General features: G+C 43.8%; 1 protein-coding gene across 1 annotated transcript in view; it reads left to right on the plus strand.

The window, feature by feature from the left end:
• The window catches only part of HYDIN (HYDIN axonemal central pair apparatus protein), a 478,970-nt gene that overhangs the window by 408,620 nt on the left and 49,274 nt on the right, over positions 1–21,076 (plus strand). Inside the window, exons 53-65 of the mRNA XM_072967685.1 lie at positions 788–1,402; positions 3,422–3,643; positions 4,608–4,816; positions 5,035–5,217; positions 6,045–6,164; positions 8,850–9,009; positions 9,114–9,286; positions 9,899–10,097; positions 13,686–13,785; positions 15,145–15,244; positions 17,287–17,455; positions 17,975–18,213; positions 19,820–19,937. Coding sequence (XP_072823786.1) covers positions 788–1,402; positions 3,422–3,643; positions 4,608–4,816; positions 5,035–5,217; positions 6,045–6,164; positions 8,850–9,009; positions 9,114–9,286; positions 9,899–10,097; positions 13,686–13,785; positions 15,145–15,244; positions 17,287–17,455; positions 17,975–18,213; positions 19,820–19,937 — 2,607 coding nt within the window. The remainder of the gene's footprint in view (positions 1–787; positions 1,403–3,421; positions 3,644–4,607; positions 4,817–5,034; positions 5,218–6,044; positions 6,165–8,849; positions 9,010–9,113; positions 9,287–9,898; positions 10,098–13,685; positions 13,786–15,144; positions 15,245–17,286; positions 17,456–17,974; positions 18,214–19,819; positions 19,938–21,076) is intronic.

Below are 21,076 nucleotides of genomic sequence, written 5' to 3' on the forward strand. Positions count from 1 at the left end.
GCAGAAAATGGACCAAATACTGTCCAGATTTTGTAGTGAAGCAGAAAGTAGAAGGAGAGGAACCTCCATTTGTTCAACACTTATTGAGTGTACAGTGCTGTGTTGTGCCTCACATAAGCCTGACATTTTGACATCATGCCCACCCTTGGAAGTGCAGAGACAGGAACCCCATCTGAGGCTGAACAAGATGAAGTCAGACCAGTTGTGTCTGAACACAGCGCTGGTTCTCTCCACTGACCCCACAGGCCCCTGGATGCCACTCAATAGGCTAGTGGTAAAGATGTGCCTCTAGTGAGCCACCAAGTCAGTGTGTCCACCCCAGAGCTGAGCCTTGACAATAGTCAAGGGAGGCGCTCCAGCCTAAGCGTGTCTTTGGGTTTATCAGCCACCAGGCTCAGCTGTCACGTCGCTGCCCAAGCGGCTGGGATTGGACCATTACCTTCTGTGGCCTCTCCCCAGGAGAGGATCATTTTTGCTAATCTTTCCCTGTTGACCCTTCAGAACAGCAGCTCTCAACCAGCAGTGCACATCAGATTTGCTCTGCACCTTTTACAAAAAGGCATAGTGCTAGACCCCAGCCAGCTCTATGACAGGGAAGGACCACAGGGAGGCTATTTGGAGACAGGCCCCCACGGTGATTCTTAGGCACAGCCCTAGTGTATGTAAGAGGTGCCTGGAATCCTATGATGCCCTCTTACAAAACAAAATGCCCTGTTGCTCTTCCTTATGTGATTTGCTCTCCCTTAAAGATCTGTTTTAAGAATATTTTATGTGTTTTGCCTTCTAGACACATACTTTGTCCAAACTAGAAGTCAAGTCAGACACAATAGAAAGAGAAGTGTCTGTTAGGGAGCAGGCAGCGGTGGAGAAGGAAGAATTGAACAAGAAGAGGAGGAACCTACTGGCAGATAGCAACACGCTTGGGTTTCCTCTTGCCCAGGAACAAGAGGACAGTGAAGGGGACCTCCCAAAGGACACTGAGAAGCAAATGGCCCAGAAGTTTAAGACCTATGAGTTGACTTTCAAGGATATCCAGAACATCCTCATGTACTGGGACCGGAAGCAAGGAGTTCAGCAGCCTCACGCTGGGGCTGAGGACTTGGGCCACGATGGGGATGGAACTGACCAGCGCCAGGTTCCCTCAGGTGGGCGCAGAGGCCGCAAGGACCGGGAGAGGGAGCGCGCAGAGCGGGAGCGCCTGGAGCGGGAGCGCGCGGAGAGGGAGCGGCTGGAGAAGCTCCGAGCACTGGAAGAGCGCAGCGACACGGGAGAGGGCGAGGAGGAGGACCACGAAGGGAAGAAGGATCTGGGTGTGCCGTTCATAAATATCCAGACGCCCAACTTCGAAGGCTTGAGCTGGAAGCAGGTGCTGGAGAGTGACAAGCTTCCCAGAGCGGATCAGGTACAGACTCTTCTCCAGGATGGAGATGTAACCAACCCATCAGGTCGCCAGATAGCGATAAAGTGCTAATCGTTGGAAAGGTGTTTCAACATAAATCCTTATCCCCTTAATTCCGTTCATCTCTGATGCTCCCTTGGATATAAGATGATAATAGCTATAAAAACCTTTTTCTGTGTGGTGAAAATCCAGAGAAAGTTCCACACATCAAAATTATACATCTAATCCGATTTAAAAGCCACCTGTGTGGTTGATTTTTAATACTGACAACACTGTGTTATGGGCTGGCAAGGCAGGTGTACTCTGGGGTGAAGCAAGCACTCAACTACTCTAAAATTTCTTTCCTACAAGCTTCCCATAGTGACAGAAATTATACTACCAGATAGCTTTTTGTTCCTAGAAACAAAAGTATTGCATATCTAGAAGCCCTTCTGGCAGTGGTTTGGAGGGGATGGTCATTAGAGCCTTTTGTTCAGGGAAAAACTTTTTTCTGTAAAACACCAGAAAATGAATATTTTAAGCTGCCTGTCACACAATCTCTGTCCCAACCCCCAATTATATATAAATGAATGGGCATGACTCTTTCCAATACAGCCTGATTTAGAAAAGCAGGTAGCTGGCCAGATCTGACCAGGGGACCACAGTTTGCCCACCTCTGGTTTAGTTTTTGTTAGAAACTAGATGCAACTTTAGAAGGTAGAGAACAGAGCCTGGCAGGTAAGAGTTGAGGAGAGGATAGGGCTAACTCCTCAAGAGGGCGGATTTTGTTGTGATGGAGCCTCACCTTGAGTCTGGCCTGAGTGGTCCAGGGTGGGACAGGAAGGGGCAGATGATAGCTGAGGTCACACAGCACCAACCCCTATCATTTTACAGTTCTGCCTCAGGTCAGCCTTTGGGAAGAAATCATTGTTATTTTCTTTTTCAAAAATATCTTGTTTTATACTCATCTTGTTTTATGTTCCAGGACTATAGCCAGGATGATCTTCTTGCCTTGTTTTATCCTCTCCACATTCCAGGCCATAGGTTAGCCTGTTGCTGAAAGAACTCCCCATGTCTAGTAATTTAATAAATGGTACAAATTATTCCTCCTTTTCCTCACAGACATTCTAAATCCTGGGAGTTAACTCTATTTACATATTAGTCAGGATATATCTTCAGCTGCCTGACTCACAGAATTAGAAACACAGGATTACATGAAGATAGTTACTTGCTAGGCCCCGGCCGTTTGGTCCATAGAATGGGCACTCAAGTGGGCTAATTGTTGTGATGACAGCAATTAATCTAGGGATAGCATCCTTATTCTGAGGATTTTACAAGCTGAGAAGGAAGTTGCTCCTAAATTTTCAAGCCATCAGCTCAGGAGAAAGCATGTTCATTGTAAATCAGAGGAGACTGGGGAAGGGATAAATTGTCTCTCCCTCAAGTTTCTTTTTTACTTCTCTCTTCATTCCCATCTTTTACCCCATTCCTAGAACCTTTGCTTCTTTTTTTATTTTGTTGTATTTGACCTGCTCCGAACCTAACTTTCTTTCACTTTCAGAAAGAATACTTAAAGATAAAAGAAAAATTAATAGGGGATCTGAAAATGGATGAAACAGTTTTATACTATAGACATCAGAACTTTAACAGCTGATCTCTTTAAACAGAGATTTTTTTTGAATGCCTACTGTGTGCTAGCCCTGTTCTGTATTGCCCTGGTTCCTGTCCTAATGGTCTTTATAGTACAGTTGCAGAAACAGACAAACAGTCACAGTGAAGTGACAAGGGTCGTGTTAAGAGAGAGAGCATGCAGCCCACAGCAAGAGCCCCAGCTGGGTCTGAGGGCCCAGAGGTCTGGAAAGTCCTGCAGAGCTGTGTCAAAGACCTTTCACAAGCTGTCCATGACACATGCCTATTGCAGGGCATCTCCCAAGAATGTTGGGAGGAAGCTGGGAGGGTCTGACCACCCTGTACTCACTCAGGGAGGCAGGTAGGGGTAGCCCACCCTCCGTACAGGAAACTCATCTCGGGCTTTTCCTTTAGATCCTTGACCTCTTGGGTCTGGGTTCCTCTGGACTGCCCATCCCACCGCCTGCCTTATTCTCCATCGTTTCCTACCCTGTGAAGCGGCTGCCTTTGGCCATGACAGAAATCCTGAAGCATTTTGTGTTTGTAACTCCACCATCCGAAGAGCTCTCCCTGATGGAGGAGAAGAAAGAGGCAGAAGCAGATGGAGATGTTTCAACCACCACAGGCTCCTCAAAGGTAAAGAAAGCAGTTTGTCCTCCAGACCTTGGCAGGACTTCAGACAGGCGAGGAGAGGAGATCTCCCTCCACTTGGCCAAAAATTGAGCCAGTGCTGGGTTTCATGCTCACCAAGTGTTTCCCCCCTCTCATCAGTAATCCTGCCTGAGCCTTTCCAAGCTGCACCTTCCCGGGGTCTGACTCTTCCTCCTCCCTCAAGAGGAGACTGAAAGTGCCTGAGTCGTACCTTCCAACCTTTTGAGTCTCCGTAGGATGATTTAGGGAACTTGTTGAGTTACTCTGAAGCTCATCTGCAAGAAAAAATAAGTAAGGCTGGCTCTTTAAAAAAGGTATTAGACTGCATTGTGAAACTAAGGTAATGCACACAGCACATAAGAATACAAGAATCAACAGACACAAGTTAAGGGAACACACACCACTAAAGAAAGGACAGATTATTAAAGAAATTATGAGAGGAAGATTAGATATTTTGGGTAAAGTCATTTTTATCTCCTCTTTTGACACAATGCAGTAAAGTTAATTCCACCTGGATTGAAAATAAAGCAATCAAAATGAAATCAAGTTAAAGTGGAACATATATGTTATATATACAATGAATAGAATAAGTCATAAAGAAAAATAGATTTTACCAGTAATATATAGAAGGTATCGATATTAACATTTATAGAGGGGCTTTTTATTCCCAGAGAAGAATGGTGGCCTAAAATTTGAATCTCTCTAGACAGCCTCCTTCCCATAAACCATGCAAGTCAGCAAGGAGTAAATAAAATCAGCAGCAAATAAAATCACCTGTAGGCCCTGCCATCCTCTCAGTTCGGTAACAGAGAGCCCCAAGCTTCAGTTTAATAAGTAAGTAGGAAATCAGCATCTGAGGCCATAGTATCAGGGGGCAGGCCTTAGTTGAGCAGAGTCCAAATTAAAAAGATAAAGAAGGAAACAGGACCCTGTGCTCATTTTAATTAAGGGCCAGGAGGAGCAGACCACCTCATCTAAGTCAAGCAAACAGAAACTGAAAGAAAAAGTGGATCAGACCCGCGAGACTCAGAAGGAGAAACGTCGCATGGCCTTCAACAGAAAGGGCCCTTCTGGAGGAACTTCTAGAACCATTGCTCCCCTGTTGGACATAGAGCAGAACAACTTCTCTGGGCAGCATTCCCAGGAAAAACTCATCAGGTGGGCCTCCAAGCAGCCCAGGGAGGGGAGGCTGAAGCTCCAGATGGAGGGTGTGGCTGTCACAGCACTAGATGGGCACAGAGCCAGCCTGGCTGGGAGGCTCTATGGACTGCCATGCAGAACCTCAGCAGGACAGGAATTCTCCCAGGCCCCAATGTAGTTTTCTCTTGGCCCAAAGGAAACATTCTTGCTTTAAAAGGCTGTGTGGTTATTTGCAGGCTAAATCATTTCCGGTGGATCGTGCCCGCCAACGGTGAGGTGACATTGAGAGTACACTTCTCTTCTAATGATCTCAACATCTTTGACCAAACGTTTAACTTTGAGATCCTGGGAACTCGCCGCCAGTATCAGCTTTACTGCCGAGGTGTCTGCACTTACCCATACATCTGCCAAGACCCAAAGTAAGTGTATTTTACTTTAAAAGGAAAGCTTGATAGATACTGCAGTTTTCCCCCATGGTACTTTGAACAAGGTGGCTCTTAATACAAATGGAGAACTGGGACAGCATCCCAGGCCCTCTTGTATCAGGCTCCAAAGTCTTGGCCATTGACTAAGACACAGGAATGACATGGTACCATGAGAATGAGATAAAGAGAATGCTAGTAGGTGTGAAGAGGGGGAAAACGTCTTCCTCTGGCAAGTTAGTTTGCTTATTTAACTATTGGGCAAGCTTACTCATTTTATATTTACTATAGGACTTTTTACCCCATAATATCGATATATGTGTGAATCTCTATGGGCTGGAGTTTTTTTCTGAGCTACTGAATCCTTGTACCACATAAAGGCACCTGGCTGAGCAAGGTAGGGGGACCTTTTGTAGCTTGTCCACCAAGAGGAGCTTTTTGGCAGTTCTCACCAAGGGGCCACATTGGACAGAGAACTCAATAACTGGTTAATATCCATGAGAACTTGTTTTCCATAGGATTTCTCAGGAATTTTTCTAGCTGGGCTGAAACAGGAAACTCAGCTCTATCATCAGCCCTCACTATGACAGACACCACTGGGAATCATTCTTCTCAAGTTCACACTTCTCTCTTTACTCAGAGGAGGGGAAGGAAGGACACGGGAATAAAGGCTGAATAAATGTCCTCAAATTAAGAGTCATTCTATCTCTGGACACCTGGACCCTTTGCTGAACAGGGAGTATTGAGTTCATGTAAACATCAAGTGGTGGCATTGAACTTCCATTCAGACAGCGTCTCTTCCCCTCTTCCTCCCCCATGTCCAGAGTGGTATTCCCTCAGCGGAAGATGGATATGAATGCGAACGAGGTCATCTTTAAGAAGTATATTGTCAGCATGGAGAGGTTTTACTTCGGTCCACTGCTTTGTGGAAAATCAAGAGATAAGTAAGCTTTCCATTATTTCAAAGCAGATTTCAGACGCCTGAGTTGGACTCATGAATAGCACAAGCAGGGTACCTGTGTAGCCATAGCTTTTACTAACATTGCCTCAGTTAGCCCTGAACCACAAATCAGGACAAAGGGTTCTTGTGCTCCAAGTTTCTGCTAAGCACTCAAGTGAATGGAGCAGCCATTTTCCTAGATGGGGAAGCCTGGAAGAAGAATGCATTTTGGGAGGGAAAAGGTAGGATCAAGAGTTCACTTTGGGATGTGTTAAGTTTGAGAAGCTTGAGAGATATAGCAGTAGCCACATAAAGCAGGGACTACTCTGCATAGTTTTGATTCTCAGAGGAGAGTCTGTCTTCAAGACAACAAAAATCATGAGTGTGGATGAGATCACCTAAGATGAGAGTACTCAGTAAGGATAGAAGAACCATGACTGGAACTCCAAAGAGCTCTACCACTCAGAAGAGGAGAAACCAACAAAAGAGCTATTGGTGGAAACCAAGAAAAGGTGGTGTCATGGAGCTATGAGAAGGGGGCATGGTCAGCTACGTTGACTGTGACAGAGAGGGCAGAAAGATGAGGACATCAGCATCCACAAAGTTCAGTAACATGAAAGTCAGAGGAGCCTTGGCAAGAGCCCTTTGGGGAGGATTTCTGAAGATGAAGCCCAAATAAAGTGAGTTGAGGAGTCTGTGGGAGGTGAGAATGGAGGTAGAGTGTGGAGATAGCTCTTTGGAAAAGCTTGGCTCTGAAGGGAGATGGAGGTTGTCGAGGATGGGAGGGAGACATGGAGTACAGAGGAGGTTTTTTGTACACTGTTGTTTTTACGATGTTCAGATGTCAAGGGGAAGTAGGGAGGAAGAAGTTAGAATTTCTGGAGAAAGTAAGGGCCATTGGTGGTGTAGCTCCCTGAGACAACACAATGGGACTGGGGATGCTGGTCTTTGCCAGGAAGAGGGACTTTCATCTGACACGGACGGAAGAAGGTGAGATGCATTCAGGTGCAGGGAAGCTTATAGACTTCACTGAAATGGTGAGGAGGTTCCATACAGCTCTCTTTTCTCCATGATGAATGATGGGAGGTCATCCCTAACAGTGAAGAAAGTGGGAGGAAGTGTAAAATGTTGAGAGAATGGAGAAGGTTCTGCACAAAGTGGAAGAGGAAGAATATTAGAGAAATAGACTAAGATTTATCAGGCAGAACTTAGGGCCTGGATAAGGTTGATGATCATAAATATTTAGTGACACTAATTTTTTTAGTTATATATAAATTGTGTTTTGTATAGGCAGAGAGGTGAGACCAAAACTAGAACCAAGGTCTCAACCATGTCTTCATTCAAGCTAGATTTATTGTCTTAAGTAGAGAGTCTCTGTGTCTATGCTTACTTGGTGGAACTAATGAGCCAACTTTGTTCTCCATTCCCTTTATAACCTCCAGTTTATTTCCAAGATGCTGGACTAGAAAATTAAGGTGAAGAGGGTTTACTGTTGATGGAGAGGATCTTCCAGGCCCAATGGAAAGAAGGGCTTAGGAGGGAGGAGGAGTGTGGGTCAGGTTGATGGACATGATGTACAGAGCAGCCTGGGAATCGTGGAAATGATGGCCATTAAGAAAGGCATCTGTTCCAGGCATCACTGGAATTAACCAGGATGTGGGGCCAGACAGCAGTGATCCAGGAGGGCAATTTGTGATCCCAAAACAAGTATCATCCATCTATTCTTTTAAGTCTTGCTGATCCTCAATGTCTTTATCTGCAAAGTGGGAAAACTGTAGCACCTACTACACAGTTTTCTGAAGACTGAACTGGATCATGCACATGGACCTTTTAGCACAGTGCTGGGTGGTGGTGATTACGCCACCCCTCTGGCAGTTACACACAGAGTGCTCTGTGTCTCTGATTCTGACTTAGTCTCTGCCGTTCCCTCTCCTTCCTTCCTGCATCATACCCTGTCCAGAGGGCTTTTCAGATGGGTCTGGGTACCAGTGGGTACTCTAGTGTCCTGCTTCCTTGACCTGTGCTTTGATCTCCAATGATGTGTGTGTTCATTGATATTTCTTGTGCCTTCTGTGGTTCCTTTTCTGTTTGGTACCATTAACTGAGCAGCTTCCAATTCTTCCAGTGCTCGACTCTGTGGATCTCTCCCTAAGGTACTAGGGAACAGAAACAGCCTTGCAACAGTGAACAGTGCCAAAGGAATCCATGTCGGAACAGTAATATCCTGTGCAAGTGTAGAAGGCAATCAATGAGGTCATGTCTAAGACAGACATGAAATTAAAAGTTACTCAAATGATCATCTCTCCTGGAGGTATAAGCCATGGAAAGCATAGAGATGCATATTTCTCAGTTAGAAATCTTTGCAACAGTAATAAGTACCATTTATTGGGCACTTGATATCTGCAGATGTCCTAAGGGCATTAGCTGCACTATTTCATATAATACTCATAGAAATCCTAAGAGACATTATCATCCCATCTTAGAGATGAGGAGACCAAGGCTTGGGGGAATTTAGGTCACGTCACAGCTGCAAATCTTCGCAACAAAGCCTGTGTTCCTGGCCACCATGCCATGGCCTCTATGTAACCACATTATCCTTTGAAATTCCTTTGCACCTCACAGTCTCCTTTTGCACCTGAATTCTTAGTCAGTCCTCACATCCACATCCCTAATTTTTGTTCATTTCCAGGTATAAGTCATCCTTGTTTCCAGGCAACATGGAGACCCTGACAATCCTGAACAGTTCCCCAATGGTCGTGGAAGTGTTCTTCTGTTTTCAGAATGATGTCAAAGCAAACACCTACTTCTTGGAGCCCATCACCATGGTGCTGAAACCCAATGAGCAGCAGGTACAGTCATGTGGAAACAAGTCCATTAGGGCAAGACCTTCTTAGGAAATTTGAGGCCTTTATGTCCTTGATATAAATATACTTTGTTTTGATTCTTCTGTTAGATGCTGAATGTGTGGGCCTACCCCACTGCGGTTGGTGTCTTTGAAGACAGCATTGTCTGCTGCATCAAGGAGAACCCAGAGCCAGCTGTCTTCAAGTTAAGCTGCCAGGGGGTCCGCCCAGAACTGGAGCTGGACCCCAAACAATTGCATTTTGACCGGCTCTTGCTGCACAGGTCAGAGTTCTGAATGATACCAGGACTGGAATGAAATTTAAAGAAATTTAGTTCTAATGTGACCAGTTCATCCTGAGTTGCTTGGGACTGACCTGGTTTTAGTATTGAAAATTCTGGATTCTGGGAAACTTCTGGTCCTGTGTAAATCAGGATGGATAGTAACCTTATGAGTTCACTGGTTGTCAACTTGGGCTCAATGAATAGACGTCAGCAGGGTCTAGGATCCCCTAGAATCAACTACCAAAGTCTGCGTATTTATGTTTTTCTCTGAAGGACTAGCTTTTTCCAGATTTTCAGTCCATCACCCTAAAAGGTTAAGAATCTTGGCTCTAGAAATTAGAGGACAAACAGAGAACACTAGACCACACCTAGAACTTACATATTCGTTCACTGAAATTGTATTATTCTAAATAGAGACTATTTATTTCTGAGGTCCTAGGAGAGAATGTTGATATATGTGTCCTGCATTCCTTGGTCATAACCACTAGGCCCCATTCCCTGATAAATACTGATCAGTGAACTAGCAGTAATGGAAATAACCAGAAGGGCTTTTTCCTGACCTGCCATACTAAATCAAAATTATATGGAATTGATTTCCTTTGTTCTCTGCAGAAAAGAATCCAAGGTGGTTCTTCTCCGCAATGTTACCCTACTGCCTGTGGCCTGGCGGATCACCAGCTTGGAGCACCTGGGTGAAGACTTCACCGTGTCCGTGATGCAGGGGATCATACCCCCCAAGGCTGAGCAGAGCCTGCAAGTGCACTTCCAACCCTCCAAAGCCATCAACATCAAGAAGGCGATTCGGTTAGAGGTGAGGCTTCCTCCATCTTCAGACTCAGTCATCAAAATGTGTACACATTGGATTCCCTCACACACACACACATACACATAGAGATACACACACAGACATACATATAATAAGCCAGCTCTCTTTATTACACACTCCCATCTGATACCTGCTGGACAGCCCCCAACTCACAATATTCTGCTCCGCATACAACTCTAAGCTCCATAAAGGCAGTCCTGTTCATGGCTGATTTCCCATGCCAGAAACAGAGCACTCAGTCAATGCAGAGTGAATGAGTGAATCAATGAATGAATGAATGCTGTTATTATTCCTTGTAAGCACTAAATTTCTGATTTCAGACCCCCAAACCCAGCTACCCCTCGAGTCCTAACTTAGTAAACGTCACCCTCCACCCAGTTGCTCCCAACAGATACCTAGGAATCATCCTTGATCCCCCTCTTTTTCTTATGGCCTCCCCTCCAACCCAGTCCTCCAACAAGTCTTGTCAGTTCTATCTCCCACTGCATCTTCTGCCCATCCACTTCTCTGTCTACACTGCCGCTGCCACCATCATCCAGGCCACCTGCATCATCTCTCACTCAGACTCCATAGAGGCTCCCTAACTAGCTTCTGTCTTCCCTCTCCCTCCAAGTGTCTAGAGGGATCTTTACAATGTCAGTCAAAACAGGTCACCCTTTCCTAATGCACGAGACAGTCTTCCCATTGCAATAAGAATAAAGCCCAGGGTCCTCACCTGCTTCTGAGTACCTACCTACCTCTATATCTGCATCAAGTTTTATCTGCCTTGGAACCCTGGTCTTGCAGCCAGGAATGTTGTCCCTATGCTCTGTGGGGAGTTGGCTCCTGCCTGAGAGTCTGCTGTACAACATTGCCTCAACTGGGTTCTTCTAATCACCCACTGAGGAAATCTCATTATTTGTGGTCACTCACCCTGTCTCCCATCCTTCAGGGCACCTACTGTATTCAGACATCATCCTGTTTCAATTTACTCCTTACGTTAACACCAGTGAGGCAAGATCTCACCTCACTTGCTCCTCATCTGTATTACTTCCAGATGGCTGCCAAAATGAATGACCACAAAACGAGTGGTTTAAAATAACAGACATTTATTCTCCTACAGTTCTGGAGGTCAGAAGTTCAAAATCAAGGTGTCTACAGGGCCAAGCTGTCTCTGGAGGCTCCAGAGGATAATTCTTCCTGCCTCTTTCAGCTTCTAGTGGCTCCAGGTGTTTCTTGGCTTGTGGCCACATCACTCAAATCTCTGCTTCAATCTTCACACAGCCTCTGCCTCTGTCTGTGTCTTCTCTTCTGTCTCTTATAAGGATACTTCCCTTGGATCTAGGGCCCACCTGGATAACCCAGGATGATCTCATCTGCAGATCTTTAACTTAATCACATCTGCAAGGACTCTTTTTCCAAATAAAGTCATATTCACAGGTTCCAAGGTTTAAGACATGGTTATACCTTTCAGGGGCCACCATTCAACCCACTGCCCCATCATATCCCCAGTGTCTAGCACAGGCCTGGATGTAGAGCACTCAGTAGAATCTGTTGAATGAATGAATGAATGTCACTAACTTTTGATGTTTGAATTGATTCTGCAACAATTAAGAAGTCACCCAAGCGTCTCTTCAAATACTTCCAGGGACAGAAAACTTCACAAGCATTTCCAAGTAGCCTCATCTGTCCTTCGAACATGTCTGACTATCACTTCTTCCTGGGGTTGAGCTCAGATTTCTCCCTGTAATTTACACACATTGATCCTGTTTCTACCTTTTGGGGCCAGTCACTGCATCTAATTAATCTGTCTTATCACCTATCCATGACAGCCCTTCAGATAGCTGAAGACAGATATTGATAGATTCATCCAATCCACAAATGTGTATGAATCCCAGAGGTGATAGTCAGCATTTTCAACACTGGTTTCTACACAACACGGATCTCTGCACAATGAATCCAGGCCACATAGCTGGTGTAGGGTCCCAGATGTGCCAGCTTCGTCCGTTAGTTACTGAATCATGGGGAGTCCAGGGTTTCCCATGGTGGGGGTGCAGGAGGCAAGCAGCAAGGGAACACTTGGAGGGGTCCCAAGTGTCATCGTGACATCTCTTTATCAACTAATATGGAAAAGTTTCTGTAATTTAACAGTTGACGTCACATTCCTGTATGTTCCAGCCAAAGCAGGTAGAGTGGGTCTCCCAAGCTCCCAAAGTGGTCTAAGGTTTCCCTTCCCCAGGTTATATTCCTTCACCATCTACATGAGGAAATGCCTTGCTTTCTGGTCCCTTTGAAAAGTGCTCTGGTGAGCTCTATTTTATTTTTTTACCTCTTAAATTGGCCTTCCTATTTTCCTCAATTACAAAATTTAATCCCCCACCCCCTAACCCCCCACCTCCACCATCTAATGAGGAAACAAAGGAAATAGAGTGTTCTGGGTCCTTGGTATCAGTAGAAGAATCCTATATAAATCCTGGGACTGATAGTCCAAGTTCTTTGTCTCATTTTTCTCTTCTGCTGCCTGCCCTTCTTATCATCTCTGTCAGAGGCTGAACTTCAAAAGAAAGGAGATAAACTCAAGTCAGTCCAATTTGCTCTGTGGAACATTGATAAAATGCTTGATGAAAGAAAAGATAGAAACTCTGAATTAAAACTTGAGTTTGGTGACAGCTACAAATTGCCTCTTGCCACCCGAAGCACATGCAGTGGGGAGCTGGTGGCTTAGTTTTTCAACTTGAGGTTTCAACAGAGAGGTGGGTAGCCTCCAGGCAGATGCAGGAGAGCCACACCCACTGCCCGCAAGTGCTCTTTTCCCTAACAAACAGACCCTTTATTGCCCCATGGTTAGTCTCAGGAGTCAACAGTTGGATCCAGCTGATAGCTGACACTGGTGGGTTCAGATGCTCCTCAGGACAGTAATGGAGGTATTACCACCAGGGACAACCACTGTGTTGGGGTGGGGAGTGGTGTGCAGTGAGCAGCTTGAGACTAGGAGTCTTGCCTTTTTTTTTTTTTAAACATTTCCAGCTTTAATAGTAATGATGTTCACGTTAAAAAAAAAACTGAAATTTCCAAAAGAGGAACACTAAACATTCATTTTATATGAAAAATCTAGCACTTTTACACAGGTCAAATCAGAACCAAAGAACAGAACAATTCAGATTTATAAAATGAGTAAAGCAAGGATAATTTAGAATGTAAAAGTTTTTCCTTTCAGCTGTCAGAAAAATGCTCTTCTGTTTATTTGATTTAAAAGTTCAAAGAACACTTCCCTGCAATGTATACTCACAACCCAAACTTCAGTAATATAGTGACAATCATGCACATTATTGAAACCCAGTACGTGGACAAGATGGAAAAATGCAGTCCCTTCTCCCCGTCCTCATACTGACTGTCAACACCGGCATTCCCCAAAGGGTATTGTGAAGAACACTCATCCTGCCAAATGCTCAGTGAAAGCAAAAGCTAAATCCATTTCAAAAGTATCCCTTACCATCTCCACTTCTTTGTGACTCCCCCTGCACGTCACACAGTTCAGGCTCCAAGCACCTCCTTGGTCTTGCTTTTACTGAAGAGTTTCTCTTGCCCGGACAGGTTTTAGATGTGGACAATCTTGTTGGTGTTGTTCAGATCGAAAACATCCTGGTCTTTGCTGAGTCCTATGACGTTGCCTTGGACATCACCTTCCCCAAAGGTCTGTTGACACCTTCAAGGAAAGGGTGTTTAGAAGTTATGTCTTTCAGGGCCATGTATTTCCTGTGTAGAGAAAAGACCTGTGGTGGTGGGAGAGAGAGGTGGAATTTAAATAAATAGTGAGAGTGCTGGAGACAAGAGATGGTCAAAGTATAAAGTCTGCAGAGCTCTTTTCTGAACTGTCATCTGAGAGTGAGTTCTTATCAGCCTGCCTGTATTCCTTTTCTATTGCTGCCCTAACAAATTACCGCAAACTCTGTGGCTCAAAACAATACACATTTCTTATCTTACAGTTCTGGAGGTCAGAAATCCAAAATGGATCTCACTGGTCTAAAATTAAGGTGTGAGCAAGGATACACTCCTTTCCCAAGGTTCTGGGGAGAATCCATTTCCTTGCCTTTTCCACCTTCTAGAAGCCATGCACATTCCTTGGCTCATGGTATGTGCCATGGTATGCGACCCCCATCCTCCATCTTCAGCATCAGCTGTGTTGGGTCACATCTTTCCCACACTACCATCTCTCTGGTTCTCCCACCTCTGTCTCCTTCTTCTGCTTTTCAGGACCTTTGTGATTACTTGGGGCCCACCCAGAGAATCCAGGATAATCACCCTTATTTTAAAGTCAGATGATAAGCAATCTTGAGTCCACCTGATACTTTAATTTCCCTTTGCATGTAAACTCACATAATCCAGAAATTAGGACATGGACAGGGCTTGTGGACAGAGCATTATTCTGCTGACTTAGCAAGGCTTGAGAATGTTAAAGCTATGTATTTGCCTAGAGGTCATTAGTCTTATGTATGATAACATCTATTACAGCATTATGTATAATAATGAAAGATTAGCAATACCCTAAATGTCTATCGATAATGGAATATTATTGTTGTAGGAATAATACTATATATCATGAAATAGCTACATCATGGTATATTATGCAGCCATTAAAATCACATTTATGGGGAGTTTTTAATTATGTGGGAAGATGCTTATAATGTTACATGAAGTATAACAGCACAAATTTATGTTATATCTCAACTCTGTATGTTATACACTTGATAAAAGTTTTTTTTTAAATACTAGAAGTTTTAGGTAATGGGAAACATTACCTAAGAAAAGAAGTACAGTGGTCCCAGGATGGAAGCCAGAGGGAACCACCCTCTTGAGTTGGATATAAGAGCAGTGTCTGTGTTTGTTTGCTAAGACTCAATTACAAGAGATTTTTCTAGCCACAGTGTTTTCAGAAAATATGTGCTGTTAACTTGTCACCATGGATGTTCCATGTGAACTTCAGCAGAAAGTCCCCCTGCTTGTCACTCCCATGTGTACTCACCCTCCCCACCCCGGCCCCTGGCTTCTGCAGGAGCTGAAGGAGGCCTCGATTTTGGGATTGTGAGGGTCTTGGAGGAGGTGAAGCAGCCCCTGCAACTGAAGAACCGTGGGAAATACGAGATCATGTTCAGGTAAACTGAAAATTATCGGCAGGTGGTCATTCACAGTGTAGAGGAGAGTTGCCTGGGAGATTAAAAAAACAAAATCGATCAAGGAAATCATAAGAACCATCTCTGCTTTTAGCCTCTCTTGGCTTCAAATGAGTAGAATTCCAACTGCTCATTGACTTTACAGGGCCTCCAAAGGGTCCCCTGAATGCACCTGGAGCCACAGGGGCCTGGGAGTGGGAGCAGAACCTAAGGGGGAGTTTGAGAAGAGGAGATAGTGGGGTGAGGGAAGGTCTTGGGAGTAGAGGGGGAGACTGGAGATGAGGGATCTGACCTCTAGCTGTCCTGCCCTCCTTCCACCTCCTCTGTTTCATAAGTTGGTGTTCTACATAGGATTTCATGCAAAGAAGGGGTTTTCCAGTTTTCTTTTTTAATTTTAAGAATCACTATTTTATAGATTCTAAGTGGCAGCCAGGTGGAATAGAGCTCTAGCTTGTGCTCGTCCTTGAGATTAAAAATGAAACACTAGCGGGAGGGTATATAGCTCAGTGGTAGAGCACATTACCCTCCACCAAAAAAGAAAAATGAAAAACTAAATAAGGGAAATTCCTCTGAGAGGAAAGGGTGGCACTGGGGACAGGGAAGGAGGGGGTCACTAGCACCCATGGCCAGTCGATTTTATGAAAGATCATCCTTTCCTTTCCCCAGAAGAATGATAAAGGGACATCCCCTGCTCGCAGACTTGGAAGGAATTCAGTATATCCATGATAGTTTCATTTCAGTTCAAGAAATGCTGAAATTAGAGAGGTCCCACCTCAATACTCCCATATTTTAAAACCATAAATTGAAGTAAAGAAATAAAGAAATAAATATCAATTAAAGCTGAACAAGCCTAGGAAAGCCACGGTCACTTTGAAATTAGTGCTGAATGGAATCTTGTCCGTCATGGGTTTTGTTTTAAATTATGACAGGGCTTTAGCTCTGCTCTTTTAGGATGCATGGGCCAGAGTCTCCCTTGGGTTGGAACATGTGATCAAGTTTCATTGAATGGATGTGCAGGGCAATGAGGAAGCACAGGCACCATGCATACAGCAATGAAAGGGCCAGATCTCCTGGAGCATGGGGGTGACATTTGGGTCCCCATGGCAACTCCAGGTATTTGGCCTCATCTTGAGTTCTTTGCTCCAGCTCTAGTCCCCCTGCCATCTCATGAGTCAACTTTTCTCTGTGGCATGTCACCTCACCTGCACAGGGCTGTGGCCTCCCTTTCTGAGCACCTCTGTTGCTTGACTTCTGCACCCCTCTTCTCTCCTTCCTTAGAGCCCCTGGCTTCTGCATCCCTGTTCCCTCTATGCATACTGCGTTCAGTCTCAGAGCAAGGAGGGAGGGGGACAAAGTGAGAGAGGGAGATAGGGAGAGAGAGACAGGGAGAGGGAGAAATGGAGTAATTTAGTTGATTCTTATCCAGCATCACATGTCCCTGTTGGACAGAGATCTCCTGCCAGGACACCTCTTAACCACGGGCTGTCTTTGCCTCAGGCATCAATCCCTGGCCTGGTCAGTCCTGGCTAAAGAGGGAAGATCACAGAGTATGAAGCACAGTGAACACTGCTAGGCATAGTGATTATATAGGGCTGAGGACATAGCAGATATTTAACAGTTTGGAGTCTCCTCTCTAGTATCTTGGGTTCCATAGATAATGGCTAAAACTGACTTTTTTCTTAAATTTTATTTTTTATTGAAGTGTAGTTGATTTACAATGTTAGTTTCAAGTGAACAGCAAAGCGATTCAGTTATATACATACACACACACATATATACATACATACACATATACATATATTTTTTCAGGTTCTTTTCCATTATCTTATTACAAAAAATTGAACAGAGTTTCCTGTGCTATACAGTAGGTCCTTGTTGTTTATTGTATATATAGTAGAGTATATCTGTTAATCCCAAATACCTAATTTATCCCTCCCTTCCCTTTCCCCTTTGGTAAGCATAGTTTATTTTGTATGTCCATGAGTCCTTTTTTGTAAAACTGACTTTTTATTCTTGTTTTTCAGCTTCTCCGTAGACTCCTTAGGGATCTCAGCAGTCAATATGAGTTCCATGATCTCAGTCCAACCCAAGAAGGGCTTGCTGACCGCAATGGAAAAGCCCACAAATGTCCAGGTATTCTTTCGTGCAAGAAAGGAAGTGAAGGTTGAGCACCAGCCAGTTCTGCGCTGTCAGGTAAGAGAGTTCAAAGGGAGGACGCACCTGGTGGCAGGATTGTGGGACTCATGTTGAAAAGAAGAGTACATGTGGCGGGGATGGGGAGGGGGTGGCCTGGTGGCAACAAGAGAGGATACACCAGGGTGTGGTCCCCAACTACAGGCATGGGTAGGTCCAGTGGGAGGGGTGCAAAGGCATCAGAAACTGAGAGCCTGAGAGGAAATGTGGCCCCTGGTCTTTGGAAGAGACCAGAACAGAGACAGGGAAGCTGAGTTCAGTCATCAAGTGCAAAAGAAGAGTGGGAAGGAGAAAATGGGAGGTGAAGTAGGTGAAGTTGGTCTCTGTTGACCCATGGCTGGTACATAGTAAGTTTTATGTTAGCATTTACCAATATTGTTGATGCAGTAATATAAAGAGAATGAAATAAAGAAACTGGCTTCATGTCAGTGATAAAAATAGGGAATGAAGTAGACAGTCTTGGGAATTCTGGAACTGTGCTGGTGGCTGACATCTTCCCAATCCTTCTTCCCTTTCTAGATTATTGAGCCCAGTGTCTCAGAGGGAGGTGAAATCATTGCCAGCATCCCCATTAAGTTTTCCGTGAATGCAGTGTTCTCCAAATACAACATCAGCCCCTCTTCCATCATCAACTTTGGGGCTTTGATCTGTGGCACTCGTAAAAGCTCCTCCTTCACCATAGAAAATCAAGGTGTAATCGATTTCAAGTACAACCTTTACAGGCTGACAGGCGAGAGCGCCCTTCATCAAAAGAAAGTGTAAGACAAGTATTTATTTAACTCATTCCATTCCCTGGTTAACCAACTAGTGCTTTATATCCTACAATAAGCTCTCATATATTTTATCTAAATTCACCCAATCTCCTTTTGTGGGTGAAGTTACTAAGGTTTTAAAATGGCCCATCCAAGATTATGGAAGATCTTAGTTCTGAACCCAAATTTCTCATGCTTTCTAACTGCTGTCAAATATATGATACGTTTTAATTGAACAAATGTAAAGCCTTCTGCTTGGGATTGTGTCTATTTTCTTGGTGTTTCTAGTGTGCTGTAGTAATGACCACTAAGGCATTATCCCATCTGTGTGGTTCTGTAGAATGTCAAGGGTCTACTGTAACAGCAAGCTACATCAAAAGAAATAAAATTGTGCTTCATGCTGGGGATGGCAAAGGGTACCCTGGAAATTTGGACCAGATAAAACATGGTAATGCCTTCCCTCTTCTGGGACTGTTTTTGCCTTTTCCCCATGAAGACACTTTATCATGACACCTAACTTAATAATTGTTCCAATGGTAAAATTCTGTATTCTTCAAAAGGCATCTTTCAATCAATTACCCAAAACAGTTTACCTTTTTGAATGCTTCTAGCTTTTGATTGTCATGTTCTTTTTTGGCAAATGAAGGATGGGTTTACCAATTCCCAGGTACTTTGTCCTGACTTTCTAATGAAATGACTTTCTAAATAATGAATTATTCAGATTGGCTTTCTAATTAATTGCTTTAAATCAGACATACAGCTTTACATTGTTTGGAGTTGTTTTGTCATTGTTTTGTGGATATCCTCTTCCATTTTGGCAAAATTTGAACATACTAAGACATTTTTTATTAAACTGTCTAAAGCCTCCTCCCTCCAAATTTAATTTCAACCTAATTTTTATCATTTATTTTATAATTTAATAGTGTTTATAGATGTTATAATATAACTTTGTTTTGCTTTACATTGTTTTACATTTTAATTAATTTTTTCATTTTAACATGTAGAGATTCATGCAAAATACTCAAAGGGGGGTTGAATGTCAGTTGTTCTGGTTATTAGGCAAATGAATATATAAAAATCTTGTAAGTTTAAAATTGTACCTCAAATACATTTGAATACTTCATGTGAGCTGGCCTCTAAACTAATTATTGGGTAAACTACCTTCAAGTAGAGTGAACAGCTCCAAAACCTATGTTTGTGCTGTTGCTTAAACTAAGACTTACAAACACCATGACTCTAAGTGTGAAGAAAAGGGACAGAATTAAATCTATTTGTCATTGCACGTTTTAAGTAATATTAGATAAAAGACTTGGTGTCTGCAGTTTCCACTCACAGCTTTCCAGTGGACTGAAGTAAACATTTAAAATTATTGTTTTCTTGCAGCAGTTTTTAATGTCCTTATGAATCATATTTAACAAGTACAATTTCTGTAGTTTTCTCAGAGTTGTTAAATGAGTTCGGCTGATGATAAATAAGCTATGCTACCCCAATGCCCTCTTGGGCAAGGTAAGACCTTTCCCCCATTCCTAGGAGAAGGGACCTTGCAAACAGACAGACAGGTGGTGTTAATGACCACCCCAACCTGAGGGTGTACTCTTGCTTCTTTGATCAGAGTCAGCCATGTTAGACATGCAAGATCCCGAGAAAGCGACAGCTTCTACAGGACTGGCCCTTCCAAAGCAACCAAGTTCCCTGACTCTGTTCAGAAAGACATAAACATCACAAACCAGGTGAGCACCCTTTTCCTTATCCACAGAAAACCTGTAAGGCCAACTCCCAACTAGTTCTTGCAACAAATACCTGCCTAGGATAGCAGGATTTGAATTTTGAATCTTCCTACTGTGGCAGGAATAGTAGTTATAATGAAATGTCACGTTCATCTTAAAAGAAGGAGTTATAACTTAATTCGGATATCCTGTTTTGCTTTAAAACCTTCATTGGCTCCTCACTGCTTTAAAATCAGTTTCTACTCTTCATAAGTATTTTAATCAAGAATCATTTGTTGATGCAAAACAGAAGCCCATTCAGATTGGCTTTAATAAAAGGAGATTTGAAGGCTTTTGCTTCTGGGAAGATGAAGTAGTTATACTTTACCTCATTCCTCCAACTAAGTACAACTAAAAACCATGGACATTATGTATAAAGTAAACATAGAAGACTAAAAAATGGAGAGAAAAAAATCAGACCAGCAAGGGTCCTTGGGACCCAGTGGACATCCCGGTGGTGAGTTCCCCGAGATTTCTTTTTGCTTCATATATCCCAGACCATGTACTCAAGGAGCCAGCAATTCAGAAACATCAACAAGCACAGAACAAAAAAGCCCCAATAAATACCTACTCCCACTAGCCAAAGGACCAGGAAAAAGGTAGTCTTGCAAGACATAAAACTTTCAGATAAAAATTGTAATATGACAGTCAAACATGACAGAGAAATCTGTGGTCCTCCCCACTCCTGTAAGCAAAGGCCAGTGGGGAGCCTAGACCTCCACCCATCTAGGCTGTAATGAGGTCCCCCAACCCCCTGCCAGAGTATGTCTGAGAACACTCAGTAGGAAGCCAGACTCTCATTACCCACCACCTTCTCCACTGTTGTCAATGGAGACACCACATAGGGAGTCTTGACTTCCACCTCAGTCCAGTGGTAATGAGATGTCCTTCCCATTCTCCTCAGTGAACCTCCTACCCCATGGCATCAGCAGAACAGTAACGAGACTCTCTTACCCATCCCCACCTGGGAGGTATCAGCTGAGGACTAGTGGAGAACTGGAACACCCACCCTTGCCTGGCAGTAATAAGAAGTCCAAGTGGGGAATCTGGACTACCTCCCCCACCTGGCAATAGGCAGTACTCCTCCTTCCCCTGCCAGAGTG

This window comes from Vicugna pacos, chromosome 9, assembly GCF_048564905.1.
Source record: "Vicugna pacos chromosome 9, VicPac4, whole genome shotgun sequence".
Lineage (NCBI taxonomy): Eukaryota > Metazoa > Chordata > Mammalia > Artiodactyla > Camelidae > Vicugna > Vicugna pacos.